This window comes from Eschrichtius robustus, chromosome 12 (genome assembly GCF_028021215.1).
Source record: "Eschrichtius robustus isolate mEscRob2 chromosome 12, mEscRob2.pri, whole genome shotgun sequence".
Lineage (NCBI taxonomy): Eukaryota > Metazoa > Chordata > Mammalia > Artiodactyla > Eschrichtiidae > Eschrichtius > Eschrichtius robustus.
The window spans coordinates 11,238,220-11,265,650 of NC_090835.1; the positions used below are offsets into that span (position 1 = coordinate 11,238,220).

At 47.7% G+C, this 27,431-nt stretch overlaps 1 protein-coding gene across 2 annotated transcripts; it reads right to left on the reverse strand.

Moving 5' to 3' along the window:
* Nucleotides 1–705: 705 nt before the first annotated feature.
* On the reverse strand, nt 706–27,087 carry EDEM1 (ER degradation enhancing alpha-mannosidase like protein 1). 2 transcript variants are annotated; one of them, XM_068559138.1, is made up of 12 exons: nt 26,396–27,083; nt 21,229–21,301; nt 17,822–17,925; nt 16,474–16,645; nt 14,920–15,103; nt 13,317–13,491; nt 11,638–11,758; nt 10,990–11,160; nt 9,069–9,142; nt 8,099–8,195; nt 5,988–6,191; nt 707–4,506 (listed from the first exon to the last, which is right to left on the reverse strand). In XM_068559138.1, exons 1-12 carry the CDS (start codon nt 26,911–26,913, stop codon nt 4,417–4,419), a joined length of 1,983 nt encoding a protein of 660 aa, XP_068415239.1. In that variant the 5' UTR covers nt 26,914–27,083; the 3' UTR covers nt 707–4,416. The 2 variants fall into 2 exon arrangements, with proteins under 2 accessions (XP_068415240.1, XP_068415239.1); XM_068559139.1 differs by lacking the exons at nt 16,474–16,645; nt 17,822–17,925 and having other exon boundaries at nt 706–4,506; nt 26,396–27,087.
* Nucleotides 27,088–27,431: the final 344 nt, after the last annotated feature.

Here is a 27,431-nt window from a genome sequence, read left to right on the forward strand (position 1 = left end):
ACCCTGCCTTACAGTGGCATGTGTTCTGAGATCAGCAGGTGCTTCCAAACTCGGGAATGCCCTTCACCCTGTTGCAATTCAGGGTTTTTATAAAGCCCCATCAAAATTGCAATGACACAGAGCTGGGACACCAGGATGTCACAGGGGCAGAATCAGCAATCTCCTTCAAGATCCCATCAAGATTCAGGCAGCAGTTGGCACGGAGGCCATCCCTCTGAAACCCTCCTGGGTCGTGCTTCCCCTGGACTATTAATCCCATCTTAACCTGTGAAAAGTTAGGAGAAAGGAATTGCCTTGCTTAAGATAACACCAAGAATTGCTTCCAGGCTCCAGAGAGACTCAGGTAAATGGCAGCAAGAATTGAGAGTGAGTCAGGCCTGGGAGAAAGGAGGCTAAGGTGAAGAGGGTAGGGATGGGACAAAGGTCATTAAAAGTGGCTCTGACCCATACGTGAAGGACGGTTAAATGAAGGTATGACAGACAAGCCTGAAGTGGTATTACTCAGGGCTTAGCTGTAAAAAAACAAAATAAAGTTTTTATTCATCCTGTTTTATAGACTCTGCTCCCCTGTTTATCCTCTATATAACGTGTATGTGTGAGTATATAAAGGAGGAACAAAATGACAACTCAAAAAGAAAAGAATCTTTTAATAAAAATTACTCATAAAAATCCTAATAAATTTCAAAGAGCAAGATATTTCTTAGTACATTTATAAAAGAACATTTGGTCCTTTTACAAAAAGCTCCCTTTTAATTTAAATACATTTCTTATTTACAGATTAAACATAAAATATCATCTATAGTTGCAAAGCATATTGCACGTTACAGAGAGAAGCATTTGTATATTTCAATAGGTTTTCCCAGAGTTTCCAACTCTAGATTTTTGTGTGTGTGTAAAAACATATTTATCTTTCGTGTGCATAATAAATAAAAATGCAGCCTGTGTTTTGCTATTTAAAACTAAAACAAAATACCTTTAAAAATATTATTTCTCTGCCTCTCAGTAAGAGGGAAGGGGGGTAACAAATCAGGAAGGTCCACAGGTACTTAACATTCTCGCCAGATTCACATGTAAATTCAAGTGGGAACCGCACCCCTGAGCCCTGCAAAACCTGGGGACACACAGCCCAGCCGACTCACCTTCTCACTTTCACAAGAGTCCCTGCCCTGCAGGAACAGGCACTAGGGAAGGAGCTGGATGTCTGGGAATGGAAAAGGAAAGAAAGATCAAGACTTTTTTTTTTTCTAAAGTCCCTGCTCAGCCACTCCAGGGCTGGGGCAATCATCCGGCCCGACCTGGTCGCCAGCATTAAATTTGCAGTCGGCAAAAAGAAAGACCTCTAGAAAAAAAGAATTTCTGGTATTTTGTCTACAAAATCCAAAGTGAAGGATTACAGTTTGTAATCATACAGTAGACTGAGCTAAGAAAATAGCTGAGAGGGATGTTTTTCTTTGGTGGAGGACACAGCAGGGAGGCGAGAGAGGAATCAAGCTGAGACCCTCAGATTGCACGTACCCAGCCAGGGAGCTAATTTCCATCTGCACAGACACCATCCTGGCGCATAAACACACAGAAAACTATTGAACTGGTGTGCACACGCCCCACGATCCAGGACAGCCTCAGAACCTGGGGATTCAGTCGCACAGAGCAGTCACACAGAGCCAGTTCTGACAGAAGATTTGGAAGTTCTGAAGGGAAGATTTGAACGTGGAAGCTGGATTTCCACCAAGGCCAGGACAATCGGAGAGCTAGCAAACACTTCCTTCGTCACCTCCTCCTCCGGGACATGGAGCTCCTCAGTCACAGCATCTCAGCCAGCGAAGCCTGCCCTGGAACAACTGAGAACTCTGTGGTGGGAGATCTAGACTCCACCCACAAAGGGAGCTATAAGGCAGCTTCCCACAAAGGTTTAGCAAAACCACTTTCACTGTGTGAACCAAAGCGGAGTCTAGACACTAGCTACACACAGGAACGCAAGGATGGAGCAAGCTGTCAGCTGTTCCAAAGCGTGGAATGTTTGGAATCAGGGTGCTCCTAGGGCAAATCACAAGGGAATATCCCTGACGCTCCCCTCCTCAGCCCTCGCCTTCCTGATCTCTCACGACACAGAACAGACGAAACAGCAAAGACCCTGAAGGATATATCACAACTGTTGACACTCTGACCTTCAAAGAGAAAGCAAGTTTTGAACGTGGCTCGAAGGACCTTCTCTGTAACCAGCCACGAGACGGGCATTCTGGCATCTAGTCACTGCCTACACGGCATCCAACTCTAGACTGGGCAGTCTGGACGCTCAGCAAGCAGGGTGAGAACGGGTCGCTCACCCTCAGACTCACAACTGGTACCAGTCCAGTGCCTGGAAGCCAAGAAGGTCTGAGACTTAATACAAAACATGTCTCAGGTCAGCCTGTAGCCGTGAGGTGCCTCTGTGGCACTCAGGCCCAGGCCCCTGTTCCACAGCGGGAGGGAGATGGGATACCTGAGCCCAGAGGAGGGGGCACGTTGGGGTGCGATAGCATAACAGCGTGATCACAAAGGGCCCACTTTCTTCCCTGAGGTGCCCCATTCTCCCAAACAGCTCATTTATAGTCCCACCCTGGTTCACCTGGAGAAAAGGTGCAGCGAGGCTCATGCACGTGTGTGTATTTAAAAGGGGATATTTTGGTTTCACTGAGGCAATGAGAATATTTTAAATATATATAGTATTCTCAAAGAAGATTTTCTGTTCAGTAGATGAGACAACGTTGATCAACAGAATGCTTCTGAAATGAAGAAAAAATGTAAAATAGAAGCATTTGATTCTTTTTTTCCTTTAAAACATTGGCACAGTAAATGTTTAAAAGACAGAGGTGACATTTATTACTGAAAATCCCTCTTCTAAAAACCTCAAAGAACTGAATTAGGTATCTATTTTAAAAACAGCAACACTTAAATTTTCAAGAAGAATAAAATTCTTCCCTTTTGACTGAAAATGCAACGGCTTAACACAGCATTCCTTTCTAGCTTTAAAAAGACTAAAATAAAATCATTTGAAATATCCTAGCAGTGACGGGTGAGCCACACGACAGGTGAAATTGGAGGTTTTTAAGAGACTTCCTACTCTTTCTATTGAGGTTCATTTCAACCTCTGACGTTACAGGGAAGCCAAAGCTCAGGGTTCAAACCCACCTCTGCTTTCTCTGAGCCCTCTGCACAAGTTCAAAGAGACACAGTTCCGTGCTCACTAAGGAAATAATACCAACAAAGAAAAGAGGCGTTTTAGCACAACTTCCTCTTTATACACGCTTGCTTAAAATATCAGGTTGAAAGGCAAGGACTGGCCAAGAAGTTTCCAGAACCTACCTGATATCCATCCCATGCCCCTTTCGCTGTGGTCACACCATGCAGCAATACAAAACAAGGCTGTTAAAATCATAGCAGCAGCTGTGACATCCAGTGGCCCAAACCTAAAGAGTATAAGGCACTCATCAAAAGCCTGCATTACACAGAGAAACGGCTCAAGGATGCCAGAAAGTCATCTGATCATGTCTTTCTCCCTGACTTAGCTGATTGGCACGAGACACAGGAAACAAAAACGAAACAATTCCAACCCAAACATGGTCGGAACTGATAATCCTTGGTTAGTAAATATAAGACAGATGAAAGCTCAGATGATCATAGGTATTTTTCTCTCCCTTAAAAGGCACCTGGTTCTGAAACTATGGGAGATCCTCAGGTGAGTTCACAATAAATGTAGAACACCATCCAAAAGATCTACCTGTTAAGCTCTTAAACTGTGAGGCGACAACTTAAGAGACTGCCTGTTAGAATTCGGATAAATTCGTGAGCAAATAGTCTGTAACACCGTGACGATTGCATGGGGCACAAATGCATAACTGGATGATTTTTCCCCATGTGACCGACAATCGTGGGTGGAGACCTGGGAGACAGCCCAATTATCCAATAAGAGAGAGAGGATGCCAAAATGCAGTACATAAGGGATGTCAGGGGAACCGCAGGCCCTGTTGCACAGAACTTCATTCACAATCCTCTGGCAGAGAGGTCGCCAGGCTGCAGTCACGCAAGCGCCGGCAGAGAAGACTCGACGGATTCCGAAGTAGGAAGGTCTGAAGATCCAGCCAAAGAGGCCCATCCACGGTGCACAGTCACATCAGCACGTCGTAAGAAGCCAACTTCTAAGTACCTTCTCACTTCAAAGTATATCCTTAAGACAAACAGGGCATTTTATTGAACAGAAGAGAAACGCTAAAGTATCCAAGAATCTACCGGATGTGGCTGGGGAGCTGCACAGAGATTCCGACACCATCGTGGACAGCCAGACTCCTATCCTCCTCCACTTCGGACTGGGTCTCGGCCTGGCCTGGGTTCAGCTGTTTGAGGTCCAGTTTCAGATGAGGCCACACAGGGGAGAGCAGATCAAATCAAGCCAACCATCTGGTCAATCTGTCGCATGTAGACGCTCTTTAAGGGCAGGGAATATCGCCTCTCGTCAGGAACACGATTGCACTAGAAAGAAAATAAATGAGGGACAATTTGAATTTTGAGTTAAGACGCCATGTGTTAATTCCTCAGATGTGACTGGATGACCTCCCCTGGGGTTTCTCATGCTGGCACTGTCAACACTTGGGGCCTGTCCCGTGCACTGCAGGATGGTCAACAGCATCCCTGGGCTCCCCCGCTATACGCCTCCCGCCCCTAAGCCCCGGCTGTGACAACCAAGATTGTCTCCAGACATTGCCCAATGTCCCTTGAGGAGCAAAGTCACCTCCAGTTGAGGACCACTGAGGTAATTTGATTTCCTCACTTCACAGGTGAAGAAATGGAAACCCAGGGAGGCTAAAAGACACGCACCCACGTGAAGAGGGGCCGGGACTAAAGCCTGCATGCCTTGGGTCCTTAATCCACCCAGAATCGCAAAAAATGTTTTAGCTACTTGAAAATACTGTTGTTTTTCTGAGTCTATTGCTCTTCTCATTCACAGCTAAAACCTAAATGCTTAAGAGTGTTATTTATTTACTTATTTTTTTAAATTAAAGGCTTTTTTTCTTTTCTCTCTCTCAAAGGGGATTTAAGTTTGAGAACCAAACATGCTGTCTGGAAAGTTTCCACATATATTCCTGCTCTTCCTCAAAGAAACATTTTCTCGCTGCTCTATACTTGAACTCACACGCCCTGCTCCTCATCTTTGCAAGATCCTGACTGACAGGTTCTCCAGTTGGTCCCAATGCCCCCCACTCGTGTTTTTTGTAGGTGCTGTGCCTCCTGCCAGAACGTCCCTCCTGGGAAGCTCCCCCTCATCATTCCAGGAGCTACTGAGAGGCAACCTCCTGAGTGAAGCCCTCCTGTTTCCCTGGCAGAATAATTCCTCCCTCTTGGGTGTTTCAACAGCACTTCACACAGCCTCCTACTGACAAGCAGCTGGGGGGAACTGGTCTCTACACTGGGCCCTGGGCCCATCCAGCACCAGGACCCCTCTGACCGGCCTGCATCCCCGGTGCCCAGCACAACGGAATCGGGTCTATCAGACGAGTGTCTCCTTCAGTACAAATGCGGGCTCCACCATGCAGCTCCACCGTGTGACCTGACCCTCTCTGTGCCTCCCTTTTTCTGTCTGTGAAGTAGGGGTATTACAGTACCTACCCCTCACAGGGCTGCTATGAGAAGTTAACATACTTAAGCATTTAGCACAGTGCTTAGCATGTGGTAAGCTCTATAAATAAATGTTGGCTATGATTATTATCTCTCCTTCTAACTGTTTTTCCCTTTCCTCTCAATCACGCTTTGTTCGCTTCATCTACACTCCGTGGCCTAATATAAATTTCAGGGTCTTATCTATAGCTACAGAAATGGCCTCTTTCTGAAACTCTTCTCAAATTACCCAACCCGAGTGTGCCATGAATATTCCATCAGGAACTCTGGATGATAACGTGATGAGTCGTGTTTTCTCTTCCTCCAATTGCAAACCACCCCTGGAGAAAGCAACTTACATTGGAGCTGGAGTTGATGACTTTTAGCTCATGAGGTCTAGGCCTGTGCCCGGACTTTCCCACTTGGTCCTGCCCTCCCTCTTCAGAAAAGAACTCCTTCCAGGGTGACTCCCGAAGATGTTCATCCACAGATATAATGTGTCCCTCAGTTGTAAACATGTATCTGGTTCCAGATTTGTGTACCGGATTCTCCTCATCAAAGAGCTAGTAGAAAAAAGAAAAGAAAACAGATACAATTGTAGCAGGTTTGTAACCAACTCATAGGGCGGCTGAGTTCAGACTACTTAGGGACAAGAACCTGCTTGGCTCTCAGGCCAACTCAGGCTGCGGGGCGGCGGAATCCCCAGTTGTGTTGAAACTCAGACGCCTGGACTTCCCCAATCCTGCCCAGACCTAGAGATTAGAAAGCCCGGGCTAAGACCCAAGCGCCACTAATCTGTAAAAGCCCTAGATGCCCCCACGCTCTCCGGAGAGTTCCGGCGCTGGAATCCTGGAACTACCCTCAGCTCACACACACCTAGGCCCGAAACTGGAAAAGCCTGGAGAGAAGGAGGTCCGTGGTTTATCCTTCACCAGGTCCCCAGGGCCTGACACACGTGCCACCGCGTGGCGCACTCCTGCGCGGGCTCTGAGGGCACAGGGCACCCCAGGCAGTCCTTCCTTCAGCAGCGGGCGTGGGGGGTGGAAGAGGGCGCAGCGGGGGCATCTAGAGAGAACCTCTAACCCAGGCGTGCGGTAAACGATGCATGAGGAAGAACGCAGAACTCTCAGAGACGGAGGAAACCTCACAGGCACCTCGGGTATTTTACAAACGAGGAAGAACACTCAGCACAGCTGCTCTGTGTTCACACGGCTCCCAGGAGGCGAACAGGGTCGGCCCAGGTCCTCCCCCTCCGCCACCCCCCCGACCCTGAGTTCTTTCCCCGGGAACACCCTGGGGGTCTCCTCCATTCATTCGCTCCAGAACTGGCCCCGTGAATACCCCGGACCCCACGGCTGCCGGGCAGGATGCCCGCCAGGCTCTCGGCAGCCGACCCGACCGGCCGCACTGCGCGGTGTGGGAGACCTCGGCGCCCACAGGACCCGGTGGTGGGACCACGCGGCCAGCGGGCGGGCACACCTCCTCTGCCTGCCACGAGACGTGACGCCAGCAGCACCAGCAGCAGCGTGGTCTGAGGGGAACAGACCGGGGCTTCCGAAACCCGGCTTTGTGCAGGACCATTAGAGGCACTTGTCAACACTACAAGCTCCTGAGCCTGCTTCTGAAGATTCCCATTCAACATGGCTGTTATCTTAACAGTGTGACTCCAATCCAGCCGACGCCGGGGCTCGGGGACCACTGAACTAGATAAAACAAACCTATCACTACTGATGGATATCTGGATCTCGGCCTAAGTTCTCCACGCTGTTTCCCCACCAGGAAATCCCGACCCTCTGAGCCCTGAGAAAGTATTCTTTTGCGTGTAGCCGTACGAGCCAGTGACAGAGGGGAGGAGAGCGGCCAGGTGCACGACACAGATGCCATGCGCGCCCGTGGCCAAGCAGCCAAGTGGAAAGAGCACCGGACGAGGAATCGGGCCCAGGGCTCAAACCTCGGCTCTGCCACGTCGTCAGCCCGAGAAGCCCGGCCAGTCGCCTGAGGGGAAGAATGAACACCGACTAGATGATCCCGAAGGCTCCTTCCAGGTCCAAAAATTCAGTCTCTCCCTAAACACGCGAGGATGTGTGTACGGACAGAGAGCCGGCCGGGCTATGGGTCTCACCGAGAGCGCCCAGGTCAGGGGAAGTAAGAGCTGAGGCTCTGCGGTCTTCCTCAGGGAAGCCTCGTGACCTCCACGCTAACGAGGGTCCCCCAGGAACCGTCACCTGTGCTTCACACAACGTGCAACCCGAAGTGTGTCTGTGTGTGCACTCGGCAGTGCCTCCTCTACGAGGTCAGGAACCACGGAGCAGAGAGCGACGTGCCTCTGCTCCGACAGTGCCGTGCCCCCGGGCCAGCGAAACGTCCAGCCTGGGGCAGCGCCTGGCGGCGTATGTCAGATGGAAGGCAGAGGAGTGCCTGCTGTCAGCAGGATGGAGCCCTTCCTGGGTTAATCTTACCACACACATACCAGATACAAGTATTTACAGGTCTCGCTGAGGAAGAAGCTCTCCATCCGGTCCTCTGTGGATTTGTCGATGACGTGATGCAGCGTAGCATAGCCACACCTGCGAAACAATCATCCGTGAGTCCCACCTCTGCTCCTTCCCACCTGCTTATTAACTTAAGAGGCAGAAGTAGCCTATTAACAGAACAACCAAGGGATCAAACACCACGTGAGAAACAAATTAGGGCAGGTTTAAGGGCTGTCCTTTTTCAGCCTAGATTGTCTGCAAACTTCATTAAAAAGTGGTCTGGCTGCCAAATCATCAGCTTAATGGTAGCAGCAGGGGGATGGGGGCGGAGGAGAGTATTTGCCAAAAGCATTAACAGGACACCAAGAAAATGACTGGCAACAAACTCAAAAGGACTGATTTAAATTTTGTGTCCCAGTACTTGTATAGACTGACTAACCATTTGATAGTCTAAGACAGTATTTTGTAAGAAAATACTCATGATATTATAGCTAGGTAAAAAAAGCACATCGCAAAACTGAAGTAGAGTTTTTATACATATACATATATACACACATTATATATTTATATATAAATATATAAAAGAATATAAAACTATACACTTAAATGCTGATGGTAGTTATCTCTGCACATGGAGATTACAGTGATAATATTCTACCTCTGTATTTTCTAAATTCCCTAAACTTTTTAGTATATATATTATTTGTATAACAGGGGAAATAAGTTACTTAAAAAGAGCTCATAGAGTCTGCTGGAACCCTACAGGAATAAAGGTGAAAAAACATTTCTAATTCCCACTATAATGGGCAGGTTCTACTACACAAGAAGTAAGCAATTTCCCTACAAAATTAACATTAATGACCTGTTCTAAAAAGTAAAGTGCAAAATAGAGTAATATCACCTCAGCACAACTCAAAAGAAATCAGAAGTGGCCAACAGAAAAAGGAAGGAACTTAGAAAACTAACTTGACTTTTGTGTGCTTTTCCAGACTCTGCAGAATGTCCATTCCTACATGGAGGTAGAAGGGATTCCTGGTTGCCTAGAGAGAACACGAGAGAATGTGATCCAGCGGGGGCCTGGAAGACATGCCGTCAACACACATGGCGGTGACTGCAGGACGGTCCTGAGGAGGTGAGTCACCGTCCCAAGGAAGGCACGGGCCAGTTCACTTTATCCTGAAGGGTCGTGAATGTTACAGGATTAAGGTGTTCTGTCAGTTCACATCCAAGCGCACCTCCAACCTGCTTAACTTGAATGGGGGGGCGAGAAGATCTGCCCCAGGGCAGATCAACTCCCTGCCTTTGGCTCTCCTGATCCCCATCATGATGAGAAATGAAACAACGCCTCACTGACAGTCCCATATCTGAGAACAAATCCTGTTTCTGTGTTGCCTCGGAACTCGCTAGAAACTTAAGCTGCAAGCACAGGGAAACAGGACTTTGCCCCCGTTCCATCCACAGCACCGTGAGGAGGGCCAGGGGACAAGAAGACTCTCAAAGTATCTGAAGAGGCCTCCACATGCTGTGCTCTCTAATCACCCTAGGAACTCAGTCCCTGGCTTGCTTCCTCTTCTGTCACATGCTCATAGATGGTTTTGTTAGGGGAAAAAAAAAATTCTCTGGGAAGAGGAGACTTTCATCCCAAAACTAGTTTGAAAGTTGGGGATCACCTATAATTCGTGCCCAGTGCCAAAAGCGCAGCAGCAAAAGCAAACGACCACAGGGTCAGCTGCCTCTGGATTAAGAGATCACAGGGCGCCGCTTCAGAAGGCAAGGCTATAAAGCCGAAGATCTCTCTGGATTCTAAGAAAGTAGTCAATATGAGGAAGAAGCTGCAAGAAGAAAGAAGCAGTGACGGAAACAAAGAGGCACAAACCCAAAGGCAACAGACCTAAGCTTAAGAGGAGAACTCAGCCAGCACCCGAGTCTGTCACCCTCGGAGCGTGAGTGGCCGGACTCTACCCTGGGATCTGGGATCCGGGAGGCAAAATCAGAGGCTACCACCCCACCCCTGAGAGCTTACGTACAACTCACAAGATCTCTCTACACCTGAGGTCAGTTACCAGTTGCACAGGATTTCTCCCTTTTTCAGAAGCAAATGGCAAGGATTTGGTGCTAAAAAAAATTATGGAATAAATCTAAACTACTAATCCTACCACCAGAGCTCATCAGATCTCCTTGCGAGGGCTTGCCCACTACACGCGTCTGCCGAACGCACGGAGGGCCAGCTTCTTGGAAAGTGAGCAGCTCGTGCTGCTGAATTCGCGAATGGCTGACAGCTCTCGATGTGTATATATGTATGGCACGCACAGAGGTATAAATATCAGCCTTAAACCGTCGGGGAGAAGACTCTTCACAGTTAAAGTGACATTTCCTCTGGCATTCAAGTAATTTCACAAAAGAGGAACACTGTATTTTTTTTGAAGGATTAAACAAAAGTAGGCACTCAGACAATCCCAGATGATTCCCTTTCCAACTAAGAAAAATAATTTTTCTATCTGAATACTTTACACAGACCAGGGTTCCACAGTACATGAGGACAGAAATGCATCCCCCAACAAGAGTTCTTTGGTCAAATAAATTTGGAAAACAGAGAGTACCAAATCTTCCTCTTGACTGAAGGATGTGAGAAACAAGCCCTGCAGTAAAGATACAAGTCAGCTTTGCAGAATGTAGGGCAAACGCGTACATGACCACAGACGTCTTCCCCGTCCCATGCAACCAGGACAGACACTGAGCGCTAACAAGGGTCTGGGCCGGCAGTCACTCTAACGGTCGCTGTGAAACAACACAATTCCCCACCTGTCAGCAAGTGTTCCCTACGAACCAACTGCTACAGGTCTTCCCAGCATTTCAACACAAACTACTGCTCAACAAACTCCAGTACCTGGTAGAGGAGATACGTGGACTCCACCAGCTCGGGTCTCAGCGGGTAGAAGAACACGTCGGGGGCCTGCAGCTGCCAGTTGTACCTCTCGGGGAGGGCCCCGTAGCGCTTCCATATGGCGTAGTAGAAGGCGTGCAGGCAGATGGCGTCTTCCACGTCTCCTATCAGAACCTACAGGGAAGGCGCAGGTCACCAGGCTAAGTCACTGTTCTCAGACTGGCAAGACGTGACACAGGCCCTGGGCTCCCCCCTCCCCCCACTGGTCATCTGACCTACAAACATGGCTGGAGACAAAACCAACCCAAAAGGAGCATCCCAGACAGACCCCCCCCCCACCCCTCATCTGGCCATCAATGCCAAAGCCCTGAGAAATGCATAGGACAAGAGGCTAGCTGTACTCATGAACGAAGAACAGACAACTGAGACATGAACCATCCAAAAATCACACGCCGTTACTCTTCTGGCATGGCTTTGCACTGACTTAGTGTGCAGTAATTTCCAAAGAGAATGATGGGGACGTACTGTGCTATTCACTTCCCAAATCTGAAGGAGCCAGAGAATGTTCTGGTACCATAAAAAGAAAACAGAGGGGGGAAAAAAGCCCTTTCCAATGACTGCTTTTTCTTAGCAGACAGGATTACGAAATACCTGCAGTCCTGGGAAGAACGCCTGCAGAGAGTCAATCCACGTGTTCATCAGCTGCCCGCTGAACATGTTCACGTTGACGTAGAGGGGCGGGTCCCCTTCTCCCTCGTTACAGGCTTCCCGACTGAGGAGCCAAGCAGAGCGGTCAAAGGGGAAGAAAGAGAAACAGCTCCAGCTCTGTTCTCCCAGCAGCCCCTGGCAGCTTCACTTAAATGGAATCAACATATTAACCTTTTCTCCTAACTCATTCTTTAAACCCTTGGAGACAGATTGCCTCTACCTCTCAATACAAGACTCTAGCATAAGATGACACTTACCAAAGGATAAAAGTTCTAAACTCAGCCATGGTAACACGTTGGGATTTCACTGCATTTTGCAGAAAGCACTTTGACAATCAGGTTTGAGAAATACTTCCACGTAATTTGGTATATAGCATGGGTCAGTTTTGACCTGAGTGGGGAAGTCTGGTTATTTCTGCACAAAAAAAGAGTCTCTTCTCTAATAAAATCCTATACCATGGGCCTGGAGGAACACCTCAGAGCAAGAAGCTCCGGGATCACTACTAATTTAGTAAATTTACGTGCTTTAAAAATTGAAAAGGACTGAACTCTGGCCAAACAGCCTCTTATTAAAACACATCACTTGAATGATCCTACAACAGCTAGGGTAGAAATGGGCAGGCAACTCAGTAGCTATCACTTGCACTGGCCACTTAACACACACATGTGCACAAGGGAAGGCCCAGGGAAGACAGAGGCGGCACCAGGGTCGAAGCCGCTGCAGCTTCGAATGGCACTTCTCTTCTGCCATCCTGAATGCACAACTGACAAGCGGGAAACAAAGCTGTTTTAAACAAACACAGAGGGGGAAAAAAAGGTGGTAACTACCCTTTCTCTCATCAAGTATAAAGACCAATCCCAACTTCTTTAGAAAGTGAAAGAACCAAAACAACTGTGCCGCATTACAGCTCTATGTGCAAATAAAACCAGCGAAACAGAGGGATGTGTCACTCCTTGCGGCAGCCAGTCTCCAGGTGGCCCCCAGTGACCCCTGCCTCCTGGCTGTCACACCCTTGTGCAGTACCCTCACAGACTACATCAGCCCTGGTCTGTGTGACCAACAGCGCGCGGCAGAAGTGCTGGTTGTCATTCTGAGATTAGGGCATAAAGGCATATGGCTTCCATTCTGGTGGCTCTCTTTCCTTCTCTCTCAGATCACTCATTCTGGGGAAGCCAGCTGCCATGAGCTGCCTACAAAGAGGCCCATATGGCAAGGAACTGACACCTCCAGCCACAGCACGTGAAGAACTGAAGCCTGGGAGGGGACCCTCCAGCCCTGACTGCTCCATGACAAGGCTGCAGCCCCTACCAGTAGCTTGTGGATGACCTCGTGAGAGCCCCTGGATCAGCCCAGCTGCCCCTGGCTTCCTGACCCTCAGAAAATGGGTGAGATAATGTTTGCTGTTTTAAGCCACTAGGTTTCAGGGTAATTTGTTACACAGCAGTAAATAGCTAATACACCTCTTCACCACCCCCTCAAATGACTAACAAACAACTAGGAGGCAGTAAAATGAGGGCAGAGACCAAAAGACCCTGTGAATCTATGTTGAGAAAAATACGAGCATTTCACAATACATTCTATTTGCTCGACGGGACAGTAAGAGAGATGGTGAGGAGACATACCCTCTTCTTAAGTAGTTCTGAATACTCTTATATGCAGCATTAAACATTTCTAGATCTTCTTTTTCTCCAAAGAGAATGTAAGATTTCAAGAGGTATTCATAGAAGGAGTCCAGTCCGGCACCCAAGCCACTCTGCTTTCCAACCCAATGGCCCGTCTGAATGTTCACAACATTGCCTGTGAAAACAAGCAAGCTCGTCAGGGCCCGGGTGGCGGGCAGGGGGACCTCCTACTTCAGCCCCTCTGCTCCTCAGCACCTTCGTCCCTCACAAGAAAGAGGAGGGATGAATGTGTGGCCCTCACGTCTTTATCGGTCCTATCAGCAGCATGGGTGGCTCGAGCTTCCTGAGCATACAGTGTTTCAACACGGACACAAAAATGGGGAAGACATTTAATGCACAAGAAAAATAGGTTTGTCGTGTTGCTTTTCCAGATTGACAATGCATTTCAAAAGCCTAAAGGGTGTTGTTCATCAGAGAATGATGAATTATATAATTTACATTACCTGTAAAATGGAAAAAAAAAAAGAAAAACAAAAATAATCCAAATGTCCAACATCAGAAGAGTTAATGGACTGTGATATAGATTTTAAAGACAATAACTGTGAAAACAAGATAACTTGACACCACCTGCATGATTTGCCAAATGAAAGGCAGAATAAAAATATCTATATTATAATTTGAAAGTATATAACAGTTGCACATGACAGGCTGCAAGGGCCTATGGAAAATTTTAAAGTTGACAGTTTGGGGTGACACTGGTAATGGGGTGACGGGGCGACTATTTTGTTTCTACTGTTATTGTTAAATACAACAAATTTGTAAATGAATTGAAGAACTTAAGGAAGAGTAATCGAAGATCACTTCTAAAAAGCAGCGCTTTTGCAATGACACCCTAGGCTCCAGGACCACCAATCCAGCTCCTTCCCGATGACAAAAAGAAAATATTTCTCAAAATTAGATAGTTACAAGAGGCAAACAACCTATTTTAAAATAACATCTTGAGCTAGTAAAATACTGATAATCGTTGAAAATAAATAAGGAGTACATAGGGGTTCATTATTCATTATACTTTTTCCTACTTTGATATGTTTGAAATTTTCCGTAATAATTTTTTAATAACATCTTGATCAAAATTCTCAAGGGTAAAAAATAAAATCTAATACAGGTTTAATCTGGGCTTTTAACCTACTACCACATGCCGAGATTTTTTAAAAGGAGAAAGTCACTCTACCAGTTAACTCTAACTTCCTATCTTTGGAACTTTATACTGAAGCAATATAATCTGCCTCCGAGGCAGTTCTTTTTATAGCATTTAACAATTACTTTCAAGTGGAATATGCCAAGGGATTCAGATCAGAAGGGAGCCCTCAAATAGGAAGAGCATTATTCTGTCCCATCAACCTTCCAGCCTCCCTCTAAGTGAAAAGTCACACGGAGAAATCAGATGTGGCAGACACTGAGGGAGGGCCCTTCCCTCTGAGTTGTCAATTTTCAGGTTCAATAGTACAAGGAAGAAGGAGTGGAAAGGAGGGAGGGCCCCAGAGAAGAGGAAAGGAAAGGGGGCGATGTGCGCAGTGCCAAGGGCCTCACAGGTGCCCCACACCTAACAACCCCGTATCGTTGCTCCGCAGGTTCCAAAGGGCTTTCACAGCTCGCCTGGCCACCCACTCAAACGTGGAATCCCCCAGCAGTCGACTCAGAATCCCAAATTCCACCAGCAGGGAACCAGCGCCGGCCGTGCACGTCTCATTATTGCTGTCAGGAGGAACGCCTGTCTTTAGGTTCACCTAGGGACAGGAAGAGACAAAGGGCTTGTGGCAGAAGTCAAGGAACCCACAGGGCTAGAAGACCGGGTCACAGCGACCACACTCCACTAATGAACCAAGCTCACCACGGGGGAGTCAGCCCGCCGCCTCCCACTTTACATCCAAAAGGAAAATGGGAGTAAGTGTAAGACACAAACAAGACAGTATGAACACCAGAGCCCTGTGTTATTAATAAGAGCAAGTCTCGGGGGAATCATTATAACGCTATTCACTAATCTGCCTCTTTCCAGCAGGTTCTCTTCATGGTTACGCAGCACCAGGCTTTGGCACTGGGGACAAAGGCAAGCTGTGGAATCACGTAGAAATTTTAAGTGAGCTGCTATGAACTCAGTCCTGCTCAGCAAACATTAACAAATCTTGGACTGAGAGAGAAAGGAACCCAGCGAGAAAGTGACAGCCTGTTTCATCACTGAGGCTCAGTGGTCTGGCAATTCTCCGCTGGTTGGTGACCCAAAGGCTGACTCAACTCTCAGAGGGGTTCTGGACTCAGTAAATCAGATGCCACAAAGACAGACTCTCATTCCAGACCTTGCATTTAAATCAGCAGCTAACTTACTGGTCTGTACAGGCTTTATTTGAAAGATCCACATGAAGTGTTCAAAAGAACATTCGCTGAGCTCCTACAGCGTACATGTGGGGAAATGGACCCAAGTCAGAAATGAAGACAAATTGCCCCCACTGTTTTGCAGCAGGGGATATAAATCCCACCTGCAAAAAGGGTTAAGAATACTGAGCACAGGGTTTCCCTGGTGGTGCAGTGGTTAAGAATCGACCTGCCAATGCAGGGGACACGGGTTCGAACCCTGGTCTGGGAAGATCCCACATGCCGCGGAGCAACTAAGCCCGTGCGCCACAACTACTGAGCCTGCGGTCTAGAGCCCGCAAGCCACAACTACTGAGCCCGTGCACCCAGAGCCCGTGCTCCGCAACAAGAGAAGCCACGACAATGAGAAGCCCGCGCACCGCGATGAAGAGTAGCCCCGCTTGCCGCAACTAGAGAAAGCCCGCGTGCAGCAACGAAGACCCAACACAGCCAAAAATAAATAAATAAATAAATTTATTTATTTCAAAAAAAAGAATACTGAGCACAGGAACATAACTTCCTTAAGGGGAGGGATTAAGCCAAATATGTCACTGTATGCCCAGCACACAACAGGTGTTCAGTAAATGCTGAATGAATTAAAAACCATTTCTATCACATTTAGGGCCAAATTCTCTCAAGGACATGGCTTTCCTCTTCCGCATCAGCCCCACTCCTTCCCGCAAATAAATTCATCGACAAAGAGTTTTAATCCGGGAAGGTGGTGTGCTGTTGACGCCCGTCTACCTACCCGAGGGTAGGGGATCCCTGTCTTGGTGTTTTCAAAGGCAGGGAGGAGCCGCACGGCCAGGTCGTGAGCCATATGCAACAACTCATTGTCATAATCCTTAATCGTCATGTCACCAAAGGGCTGCTTGGAGTCAGTTATTATTCTGTGGGCAGAAAGAAGGCTTCCCAGGACCCTAATGACAGGAAGAACAAAAGAAGAATAAAATCACGTTGCTTGTAAATGTGTACAATCCAGCTCAGAATGACAGAAGCAGGCTTGAATTCCCTATGGACTTAGCACTGCCTGAAATCAGAGGGACTGGACTTAATGACCCCCTGAAGTTCTTTCCAGCCCTGACAGTAAACGATCAATTGTTAGCTAACAGCATTATCGAAAGGGAGAAAGCGAACCATTCTTCTGAGGCTACTGAGAATAATCCCACTTAAAGTAGTAACAGTGTTTAGTCGTTTTCATCATCTCATCAGAAGGGAGTGTCCTAATCATTCCCAGAATAAATATCACCTTTTAGTATTAATAAACTACTCTTGGTTTCTCTCACGTGGGGAAAAAACTTAGCCAAATAAGAAACAGAAAAGAGCAAGACAACACACACTAAGTAACTTTTGTAGTTCTGGCTGCCAAGCAACGTCAAATTCTCCCACTTCCGGTCAAGAGGCAAGGTGGGGAAGAGGAGGAGAAGGAGAGAACGACCCGGCTGAGAGGCAGGCGCCACCGGCTTAGATCTCAGTCCCTCAGCAGCCACGAGCTCAGGTCCCCCTCCAGTGAGCTGAAGCAGATTGTGACATTTTTCAGAACAAATGTTTTCGTAACTTTAATTTTAAATAAATGCTACATCTGGAATGTTATGCAGTGATACAACTTTCAAAGTTTAAATGGAATAGGAAAGCAGTCCCAATCTTATCAAACTAAAAAGGCACGATATAAAACATGAGCCCAGTACATTAGAGGGAGGGAGAGGGAGGGAGACCCAAATGGTCAGCAGTGGTTTTCTGCAGGTGGTGGGTGACAGGAGAAACTCTGATTCCTTCAGAAATACGTAGGGGTTTTCCTAGGACACAGTGAAGGAAATGAGACTAGACATAAAGTGAAATAATGAACAACTCCTTCAAAGGGACATCTATCTTAAACCTGCGTTACAGTGTGTCTTTCTATTTGGCCCCAAATATAATTAGTTTGAAATGGCAATTGTTTCAGTTTTGATCAATCCAAAAGCAGATGAAAAGGGGACACAGTGCCCACCAGGTCTGCACGGACTCCCTACCTAGACCCCGGGGCTGGTGGACCCTCCAGGAGTTTTCTCCTTCCACACCCAAAAGCAGCCTTCAATCCGTTTGATGTACTATTTTACCTTATCGTGGCCTCAAAGACTTGGACGGTGGAATCTTTGTCAAATGACACTGTGTTGATCACTAACTTGACTGCTTTCTGGAACTCGGATGAATTTCCCATTATCTTTAAAAAGAGGAACACAAACCATTACAACGGCCTGAAGTGACACTGAGGCTGCATGATCGCAGGAGCTGGGCCACTTCATCTGAACGTCTGTACGTGTGGTCTTGCCACTCGTGGGAGTAGAAACACAAAACGTAGAAGAGCACAGTTATCTCTTAGAACACATTCTGGGACAGATGGCAAGCCCATCTCCACGAAACTCAAGCATCCTATCTCCAAATGGCAGAACTGTGTCAATAACTCCTCATAAAATCATTAGCAGCCCTCATCGTCCTGCCCCATTCTCCCTCAACTTCTGTCTCATCTTGTCTAGCATGCAAGGCGTTACAGTTCCGGAAATTCCTGAAATGAGTAACAATAAATCCAAAAACTGAAGAAACGAAAAACATGGCTTTCCCTCTGCTCCTCAAATAACGCGACAGCTTGGGCGCTTAGCTCCCAGGAGACCGAAACATCTGGAAAACTGACTCCTTGCTTGTTACCCAGATGTCTGAACACTTTGGGAAATAGTGGTATCATCTTTTGGAGCATAGCGTAAGACCAATGACATTCAAAACAAACAAAACATACAAATAACCAGCTCTACGTCCTTTGTAAGAAATGTTCTAGAATTAGGATTCCTATTTTGGGTGTGTGGATATGGTATCATTCCAAGCTTCTCTCTCTTATATGAAGTGCAAATTGGACATAAAATTTGATAAAATAACCTGAATAGAAATGCTTTCATGCTGTTCAAAATTTTATGACAATCCTGGCACTATAATGACATCATGAAGACACCAAAAAAAAAACAAAACAAGAAAAAACAATTTCATTCAGACACTACTTATTTCAAGTATGTCTTATTTCCTAGTGTTTATTGATCTAGTGCATCTTTTTTTCTTTTTCTCCCCCTCATTGTTATTTTGCTGTTACATGCAGAGCAAGTACGGACGTTTCTTTTCTGGCTTTCGGTTCCTTCTTTTTAAAAGATTATGCGATCATGACACAAGTTGCACCTAACAGTCAAGGGACTGCTGTTGTCCAAGTGTTTCCAAAGCACACCTGTTAAAGTTTGTTTAAAATGTCAGCAAAAGAAAAGGGAAACGTCAACAGAAGTAACACCTGAAAAATAAGCCTGAAGTGGACCTTAAAGACCGGATGTTCTACAATGAAAACCACAGAGATGGGTCTGTTTCCCTACAGATGTTCACCAGCAGCAAAATCTGTTCGCAGCCGCAGGGGCTGATATGATCTCAGATCATGTGGAGGATGGCAAAGGAAGCCAATAGTTTTCAACGATATATTGTAATTTGCCATTTTAGACAGCTACGGAACAGAGTAACGAGGCTCTGAAATCATTCACTCAGGCTCAAGAAAAGCTGGATTGGGTTTCTTTACTTCTCAGAACTTCTCAGAGCCTTTAAACTGCTGGTGTGCATTGTGGCTCTCCAGTGGTGGGACAGACTGGTAGAATTTCTCAAGTTCATTTGGGAACAGAATTCTTCTTTGAGGGAGAACACCCTTGGAATCTGTGTTGGGAAATGCCAGGTTACTAGAAATTCATTTTCTTAACACGTATTTGCACTCCTATCATGTATCAGATACTATGCGGTGTGGACAGAGTGCAGTGACTGTAACAGAGACAAGGTCTCTGTACTTCAAGAGCATGGCAGACAGATAAAAAGACACAATGGGGCAAAAAGAGAGAGGTCATGGGGAAAAGTTGTGCTTTCATAAGCTATATATGAGTCTTGGGACTTTTTTTAAAGCGACACTTGTAGCCTGAGTCAGCCTCTGGTCCCCTCAACAAGTCAACTCTAATCAGGGTGAACACACCCGTCTGGGCACATTTTGATCAGTGATGGTGCATGACTGACAGGGAGTAGCAATCACTTCAGAAGGAGAGACTGGGAAACTAAACTGCTGTGCAACTACAGCCTGGCAGAACGAAACCCCGGACTCTCTGTTAGACCATGAGCCTAGGGGAATTTAGAAGGACCGCTCCAGCTCTTCCCAAGTTCCGGTAATTCTACTACTAGCAAGATCTGGGACAGCTGTAATGCAAACTTAGCTAGCGTTACCCAATTCTAACTCCTGACAGCTTCAAACTCTGTTCAAGGAAAGTTAAAATGCAGGATTTGGAATCAACTACAGTACACATTCTCTTATGGTAAAGGTGTGCCGGACAACGGAGGAGGGCAAAGAGGTAGTAGAATCATGTTGACTAAGGAAATTTTTCAACGCTACGCTGGAATACAGTCCCTTGCTGTATTCTACAGCAAAGGGTCGTGAGGCACGCCAAGCACACACGGCAGCCTGGTAATAAGAACCATGCATGGTGCCTGACTGCCTTCCATGTGCTTTAGCTCATCTGTCTAGAGGTCTCCAGCTGCCTTGAAGGAAACCAAGGGCTGAGCACGTAAAGGCTGCCCCTGAGCTGGCAGCCCAGGTCTGGAGGGGGTAGTGTCCACAAAACACGGAAAGCAAATAAAACAAGAGTGTTTATACAGAGGGTCTCTGCGCAGGGGCTGGAACCAGGGCTCAGACTTGATTTTGGGGGGCCAGTAGCTGGGGCACATTTCAGGGGATCTTGTCCCCTGGAGATCTTGAAATCCTGAGATCCTGTCTTTTACTTCTGAAATCTTAACTACAGTAACTGTATACTGGCTCCTTTCAGGAATAAAATAGTGGGGGAACCCCGCAGAAAAATAGGTTTCCCCCAAAACAATCACACTTTGTTTTTTTTAAAAACATTTTTTAAAAATTTATTTATTTATTAATTAATTTATTTATTTTTGGCTGCGCTGGGTCTTTGTTGCTGCGCATGGGCTTTCTCTAGTTGCAGCGTGCGGGCTTCTCCTTGCAGCGGCCTCTCTTGTTGTGGAGCACGGACTCTAGGAGTATGGGCTTCAGTAGTTGTAGCACGTGGGCTCAGTAGTTGTGGCTTGCGCAGCAGGCTCAGTACTTGTGGCGCACGGGCTTAGTTGCTCCACAGCATGTGGGATATTCCCGGACTAGGGCTCGAAACCGTGTCTCCTGGATTGGCAGGTGGATTCTTAACCAGTGCACCACCAGGGAAGCCCAACAATTACACTTTCTCCTCTGCTTTTTTAGGGGAATCACATTTCCCCTCATCTAACCGTCAATGTTTTTCTTGCTCTCAGCATTAAGCTCATTAAAATAAACAATAGCTATCAGAGCTATGAATACATGTTGAGAATCACGTTTCCTGGAATTCTCATCCCTGGGGGAAAGTAAGGGTAATTAACTCCAAAATACCTTAATTAATTTTTAAAAATAATAATAAAGCTGAACACTTACTGCAAGTGTATCCAACGCATCAACAAGAGTCAGTGAATAATTCCCTAGGACATCATTGATGTTCAGATTTGAACTGAAAAAGAAAGAAAATTAAAATTAAACAAAGGTACTTTAAAAGAGAAAAAAGACAGTAAAACTAAACACTCATCAGAAACTAAAATTGCTGGAAACTTATTTATTCAGGGACTACCATGGGTGGGTCAGTATGGCAATGGTCCTTCTCCCTCACAAGGGACAGTCTCTATAGTGTCACAGAATAGCAGAGACACACACGCTTATACTATAGTGGAAAGAACACAAAACAGGAAGTAAGGAAATGGGAAACAGGAGTCATTGCCCTCTCCGAGATACAGTTTTAACAGCACAAATGACCTTTCTGTCCAGCTTCAAAAAGCTCTGATTTCGAAATCATTAGGAATGAAAAAGGAGAGGCCCTGTCACATGACCTGCAAATAAAACTTTAATACAGAAATCAGACACTGCCGCAGATTACACACACATAGCAGCAAATAAATACCTCAGTTACAGGCTCAGTATCACTCATCCATCCTTGGGGTGGGGGAACAAATTAACTGCTTTACACCATTGTTTCCCTAACATACCACCCAAAGAATCCCCACCAGCTCCACAAATTGCAAGGAGCTGCTGTTTGACCATGAACCAAGGCAGGGCTTCTCATAACTGCAGCTGCACCAATGCTTCTGCCACACGCCTCCTGCCCCATAAGCAACACCGATCGCCCACTCTGAAACAATCTTAAGACACCAACTTCAGGGCCGCAATGAGGGTAACTGACAGTTCTTTATAGCGCTAAAAACGACAAGGATAATACTAATACATCTGGGACAGGTGGGGATGGAGAAATAGTGCAAGTCATAAAGTCAGCCTGACAAATTCTAGGGAGTTCAGTTATTCCTGTCCCATTCCCACAAACCCAGAAGGCAACTGCAGAAGCTTGAAAAGATCTGAAAGTAAGGAGAGAAATGAAAAAGATGAAAAAGATGTCAGTAAGGAGAGAAACAGAACGACTGTTTCAAGATTACGTTTATGAAAAACCACAGCGAAAAAACCCTAGTTTTATCTTCAGCAACTGATTCACCGTTATTATGACGTCTTCCATCAAATCCCCGGACCACGTTACCTACTCCGTGGGTCTCTCTAATGGGTCCTGTCTCACTTCCCCGCGGGCAGCATCTCCGTGTTCCAAATGCTCGCCCTGCTCTCTGAGAGGCCTCCTATGTGCCTCAGCTGGGGCGAAGTGGGCCCCACGTGAGACAGGCATAAACGGCTCCAACACCTCACATCTGATTTTACCTGAGCCTTTGTTTTATGCTGGTCATGTCACTTAATCTAGGACAAAGAATGTATGGCAAAATTTTACCTCCTTTCTTTGAAACAAGCTATCTACAAGGGGCAATCTAGGAACCAGGGCTCTCACATGTCTCTCCCAAGCCGCGAAGCCAGCACACTGCACGGCTGAAGAACCCCACCTGCTGCTTCTAGCTGTCGATTCTTTCCAAGTACACGAATATGATTGCAGAAGGTCCTCTGAAGACGAGAGCTGTGGCTTAAGCTCAGCCCTTCAAGGGCAGTGCCAGCCAGAGAGGATATAGGAAGTGTCAAAAGCTGGAGGGGAAGGCCAAAGGAGACAGGGAGATGCTCAATGCTGCCCACTCAAGAACATTCTACTGAGCTTAAATATTTACCTCCATTGCTCTGCTGCTCAGACCAAGCGCTGGCTCCAACAACCCACCTCATCACAAAACGGGTCCCTCATCACTTAGCCTCCAGGCTGGATGCTGGGTGAACCCCGTGTGACCAGCTTCCCCTGAGGGACCCTCCTCTGTGGCGTGTCGCCCTTTCCACCTGCACCGGCCCTGGAAGGGATGACTAATCTGGAGCACTGCACTCCTTCCCATGGTTTACTGTGCTCTTCCTTTCAGGCTATAACTACAACGGACCCAGTTTTAAAACACTTCTCAAAAGAACGCCCAAGCAGCCACGACAAAGAACAATTATAAGAGTTGGCACAAGAAAAAACGTGTTTGTAGTAACTGGTGGTTCCTTCTCTCCACTCAGACAAATCCACTCAAAGATCTAAGGCGTTCATGGAAACACTTCCAAATTCTTTTCTACCAGATCATTGCTACACACTCTTTCAAAATGTGCCAAAATAGAAAAAAGAAAAATGGGGAGGGGAGGAAGGAAACAAGAGACTCCGCAGAAGCCTGTCGGCCTAACAGCGCCAGATTATTGGGCGTCCATTGAGGCCAGCCCACCGTGCAGGCGAGACTGTGATCTGTCTGTCCTGTGAAAATCTTCTTGATCTATGGCCAGCCTGACCAAGAACTCAAACTTCAGGTACAAGGCTCGGTTCAAAAGTGTCCATCTTTCCACAAAACCAGCTGCCGAACCACGATGGCTCTCCACTTAAGCTACCCTGTGTGACTGTTCGTGACATTCACCCCACTCTGCATTTTTAAGGTTCTTATTACCCCCAAACAGAGAAGATGGAGAAAACTATGGCCTTTCACAGAAAATTTTTGGCGATGCAGCTAACATAATGCTAACATAGCATGTTCAAAATTAAACGCATGTGTAAAAAAGAAAAAAAAAAATTCCACATATACTTAACCTGTAACAGCTGTTCAGAAATCTACCTGGTGCTGTGTAGGCACAGAGGTAATATAAGAAACAGTCCCTGTGTTCCAGGGATTGACAATCTGGGGAGACAAGACAAAGGGAAAGGAAGGTGAACACACAACAGTACTCAAGTCTCACACGATATTAAAACGTGGAAACGCAGCTCAAAGGAAAGGAACCGAAAGGAGAACTGAGTAGATCAAGGACAGTCATCTTCAAACAGTTCAATGGCGTCATGGAAAAAGACTTGAGCCTGACCCTGAAGGAAGCCAAGATTTTAGGAAGCAAGGGGAATGCAGAGGAGGCCATCTTAAACTAGGGGTGCCTAGGAACGAGTCGGTTTGGGGGCCAGCATCGGTTTGGTTTGATTTGCTTTTTTGTTTGAATAGCAAAATGGTTGGGGAGAAAACAAAGAAGGGCCAGGCACCCAAGGTCTGAACTAACATTATTATTCATGAGACTGCAAAATTTTAATATCCAGACTTACTTGATGAAACTTCTGAATTTGGATCCTCCAACCCAAATCGGGGATGTGAGAGGAACTGAGTTTGCATAGTGATCTGTAGCTGGACAGAAACGTTTGCTATTTTTAAAAAAGTGTTCCGGTTTTATTTACTTCATGTCAATACTCGTCACCCTACCGCCAGTCAAACAAGACAGGCAAGATAAGCCTCAAGTAAATGTGACTAAAAAGAAAAGACAGGCACATTTAGCACTCATATTTTGTTTCTGTACTTTTTACATAATATTCTAATGGCTAAGTTACTCTCTTTTTTAAGTGAATCATTAGAATTCACTTGACAGTAATCATTAGAATACATCTGCTTAAAATAAATATCTGAAAAAATTTTTATTACCAGTTATTTATTTCAGGGATGTAAAGGTGGCCTGCCCTTTTCCTGAAAACACTGAAGTCTGAGAGGAGTTAAGTGAAAGGAAAAGGAATAAGAAAAATTAACTTTCCACTCTTTACAAGCGGCCAGTGTGAGGGTCTACTCAAGGCTACCATAACCCCAGAGCTCTTTCACTTCCTCAAAGACACCAAGGCTGACCAACCAAAAGGGCACAACCCTTCCCACATGGCATCCCCTCAATATCTCTAACTCCATCTTTCCAAAACCAACATATCTGTCTCAAGGCAACCTGACCTCAACTTATCCAGACTGTCACTGGTCAAACCAAACCACTCATTAGCAGATGGCATCCCCAAGCAAAGAAAACTAGTTAAGCAAAAACTTACTTAAAATTTTTCTCAAAAAAAAAAAAAAAAAAAAAAAATTGAGATAGAAAATACATTTCTATGTATAAAGCCTAATACAGTGAAACATGAAAAATATAACTCATCAGTTTCCTACAACTTTAAAAAGGCCAAGTCTTTTTAAGCTAACCTAGGATGTCCCCCTGGCTTCACTAAAAATCATGCTCTCCAAATGCAATTTAAGACAAGAATCTGTAGATAATCCAACCATGTCTAAAACTCTTTAAGTCCCTTTAGTGTGTGGGCTTCCTTTTTAGGACCTAAGGACTGGACTCTGCTGCTTTTCATCAGGTGAAGGAAAACACAGGCCTCAAATGTCCAAAGGGACCAAGCAGCCCGACTCCTCCACTGCCAACTGAGGGGAGCGGCCAAGAGAAAGGCAGTCATATCCAGCCTAACAGGGTCAGTGTCAAGGCACAGCGGTTCCCTCCAGCTAGGAGGTCCTTAGCTGGGTGTGCTGTCCTCTTGGACTCTGATGTCAACAGCAGTAACCCTTGAAGCTCAGCCTCTGCAAACACGGCTGATGGAAGGGGAAGACTGGCAGATCTTCCCTGACAGCCCTGCCACCAGGGTGGGGGAATTTATGGGGCAGACCCTACAGAGCAAGGAATGTCATCTTGAGCATCAGGACCCCAAATCTGGGCCACCCAGCCTCTCTCTCTCCCTTCCACCCAACCGTCCTCAGCCTAGGGAGCAGCCCCTGTGATAAAGGAGAAAGGCTGTAGCCCCGCTCTGCCTCAAACTCACTGGATGGCTTTAAAAAGTCCCTTCTCAGGATCAACTCCTGAATTTTTATATTTTTATACAGTAAAGTTGGAGTTGGCTAGGTGGGGGGAGGTAAGTGCCGTCTCGAAGCTGCGTTTACAAGGGATTTCATTTTGATTTGACCTTCACCCGGAGAAAGGGTTGGAGATGGAAGTCTAAGGCTCCCCAAGCCACCCCTCGGTACTGCCACTGTCCCTTCCGGTCTCTGGGCCTCAGTTTCCCCATCTGTAAAAGAGACTGCGCTGACAGCTGTCCAGTAACAGAGATTCCGGGAGAAGCAAGAGAAGGACAGCCACCGGGCCGTCCACGCAACCCCCAGCCCAGGCCGACCTCAAAGGGGGTCAGCCGAGGCGCCGGACGGACGGGCGCTGCCCCCAAGACCCTAAACGCCCGGGCACCAATGGGGGGACCCGGAGGACGGAAGGCTGCACCCACCAGGAGAACGGAAGGAAGCGCGTGCAGCGCGCGGTCCTGGGCGTCGGGCCGGCGCAGGCTACTCACGGGTCCCCGCGGTCGGGTCCTCGGCCGCGGCAGTGGATGGGGTTGAGCTCGTCCTCGGGGAAGGCGTGCGCCATGTAGTTGTCGTAGCCGAACACGAACATGCCCCGCGCCAGGTCGCGCATCTGGGCGCGCAACTGCGGCGGGAAGGCGCCGCTGTAGCGCTTCTCATACTCGTCCCGGCCGCGGCCCCGGCCGCCCAGCACGTAGCCCCAGTGGCCCGGGCCACAGACGTCCGGCCCGGGCCGCCGCGGAGCCCGCCGCCGCCCCGCCGCCGCCCCAGGGACCTGCGGCTGCAGCCACGATGGCCCCGACGGCCCCCCGGGCGTCCCGGGCCGGCCCGCGGGCCCCGAGGCGGGAGACGCGGGGCCGTCGGAGCCCCTCAGGCGCTGGAAGCCGAAGCTGAGCGGGAAGCGCTGGTAGAAGCCCATGCTGGGCCCCAGCCCGAAGACGAGCCACAGCACTCCGTGGAGGCCAAGCCGGAGGAGCACCAGCCCCAGGACGAGCGCTCGCCATTGCATGGTCGCGCGGGCGCCGCGGGCATTATTTACAAACGCGGGGGGCCTTCCCCGCCGACCACCGCACCCCACGTCTGCCCAGTAGCTCCGCTCACTTGCCCTTTAAGGAACTCCCTCGTGACGCACCAGGAACTGGCCCATTGTCCCCACACCCCCAGCACCTCGGGCCCGGCCAGCCAGGCCCCACGTTCGCCCGTCCGGTCGCCCGGATTGGCCCGGCCCCTGCCCGGCCTCGCGGGGCGCGGCCGCGGACTCCCTCCCGCGCCATAGGCCACCCGTACGTCTCCAGCGCCGCGAGGCCCCGCCCCTCCTTCCGCCCCGCCCTCCGGGCCCCGCCCCCTGGGCGGGCGGATTCGGATGGGCTGGCGTGGCGAGTAGGGACCGCTCGGGCTCCGGAAGAGGGAACTTCACCAATGGGAGCGCGGCACGGGAGCGACCGGCGGGCGGACAGGGACGTGGCCCCGGGCCCAACCGGTTCCGCGTAGAGCCTGTTTCTCGCGGAGCTAGGATGGAGGAAAACT

Bases quoted from the DNA above. Each gene is read 5' to 3' on its own strand.
- EDEM1 (XM_068559138.1), bottom strand. From the start codon at position 26,913: ATGCAATGGCGAGCGCTCGTCCTGGGGCTGGTGCTCCTCCGGCTTGGC. The intron at 17,926-21,228 runs GTAAGTGTTCAG...CTCTTTTTAAAG, and splicing joins ATGCGTTGGATACACTTGCA to ATAATGGGAAATTCATCCGA. The intron at 8,196-9,068 runs GTTAGTTTTCTA...ATTGTTTCGCAG, and splicing joins GAAAAGCACACAAAAGTCAA to GTGTGGCTATGCTACGCTGC.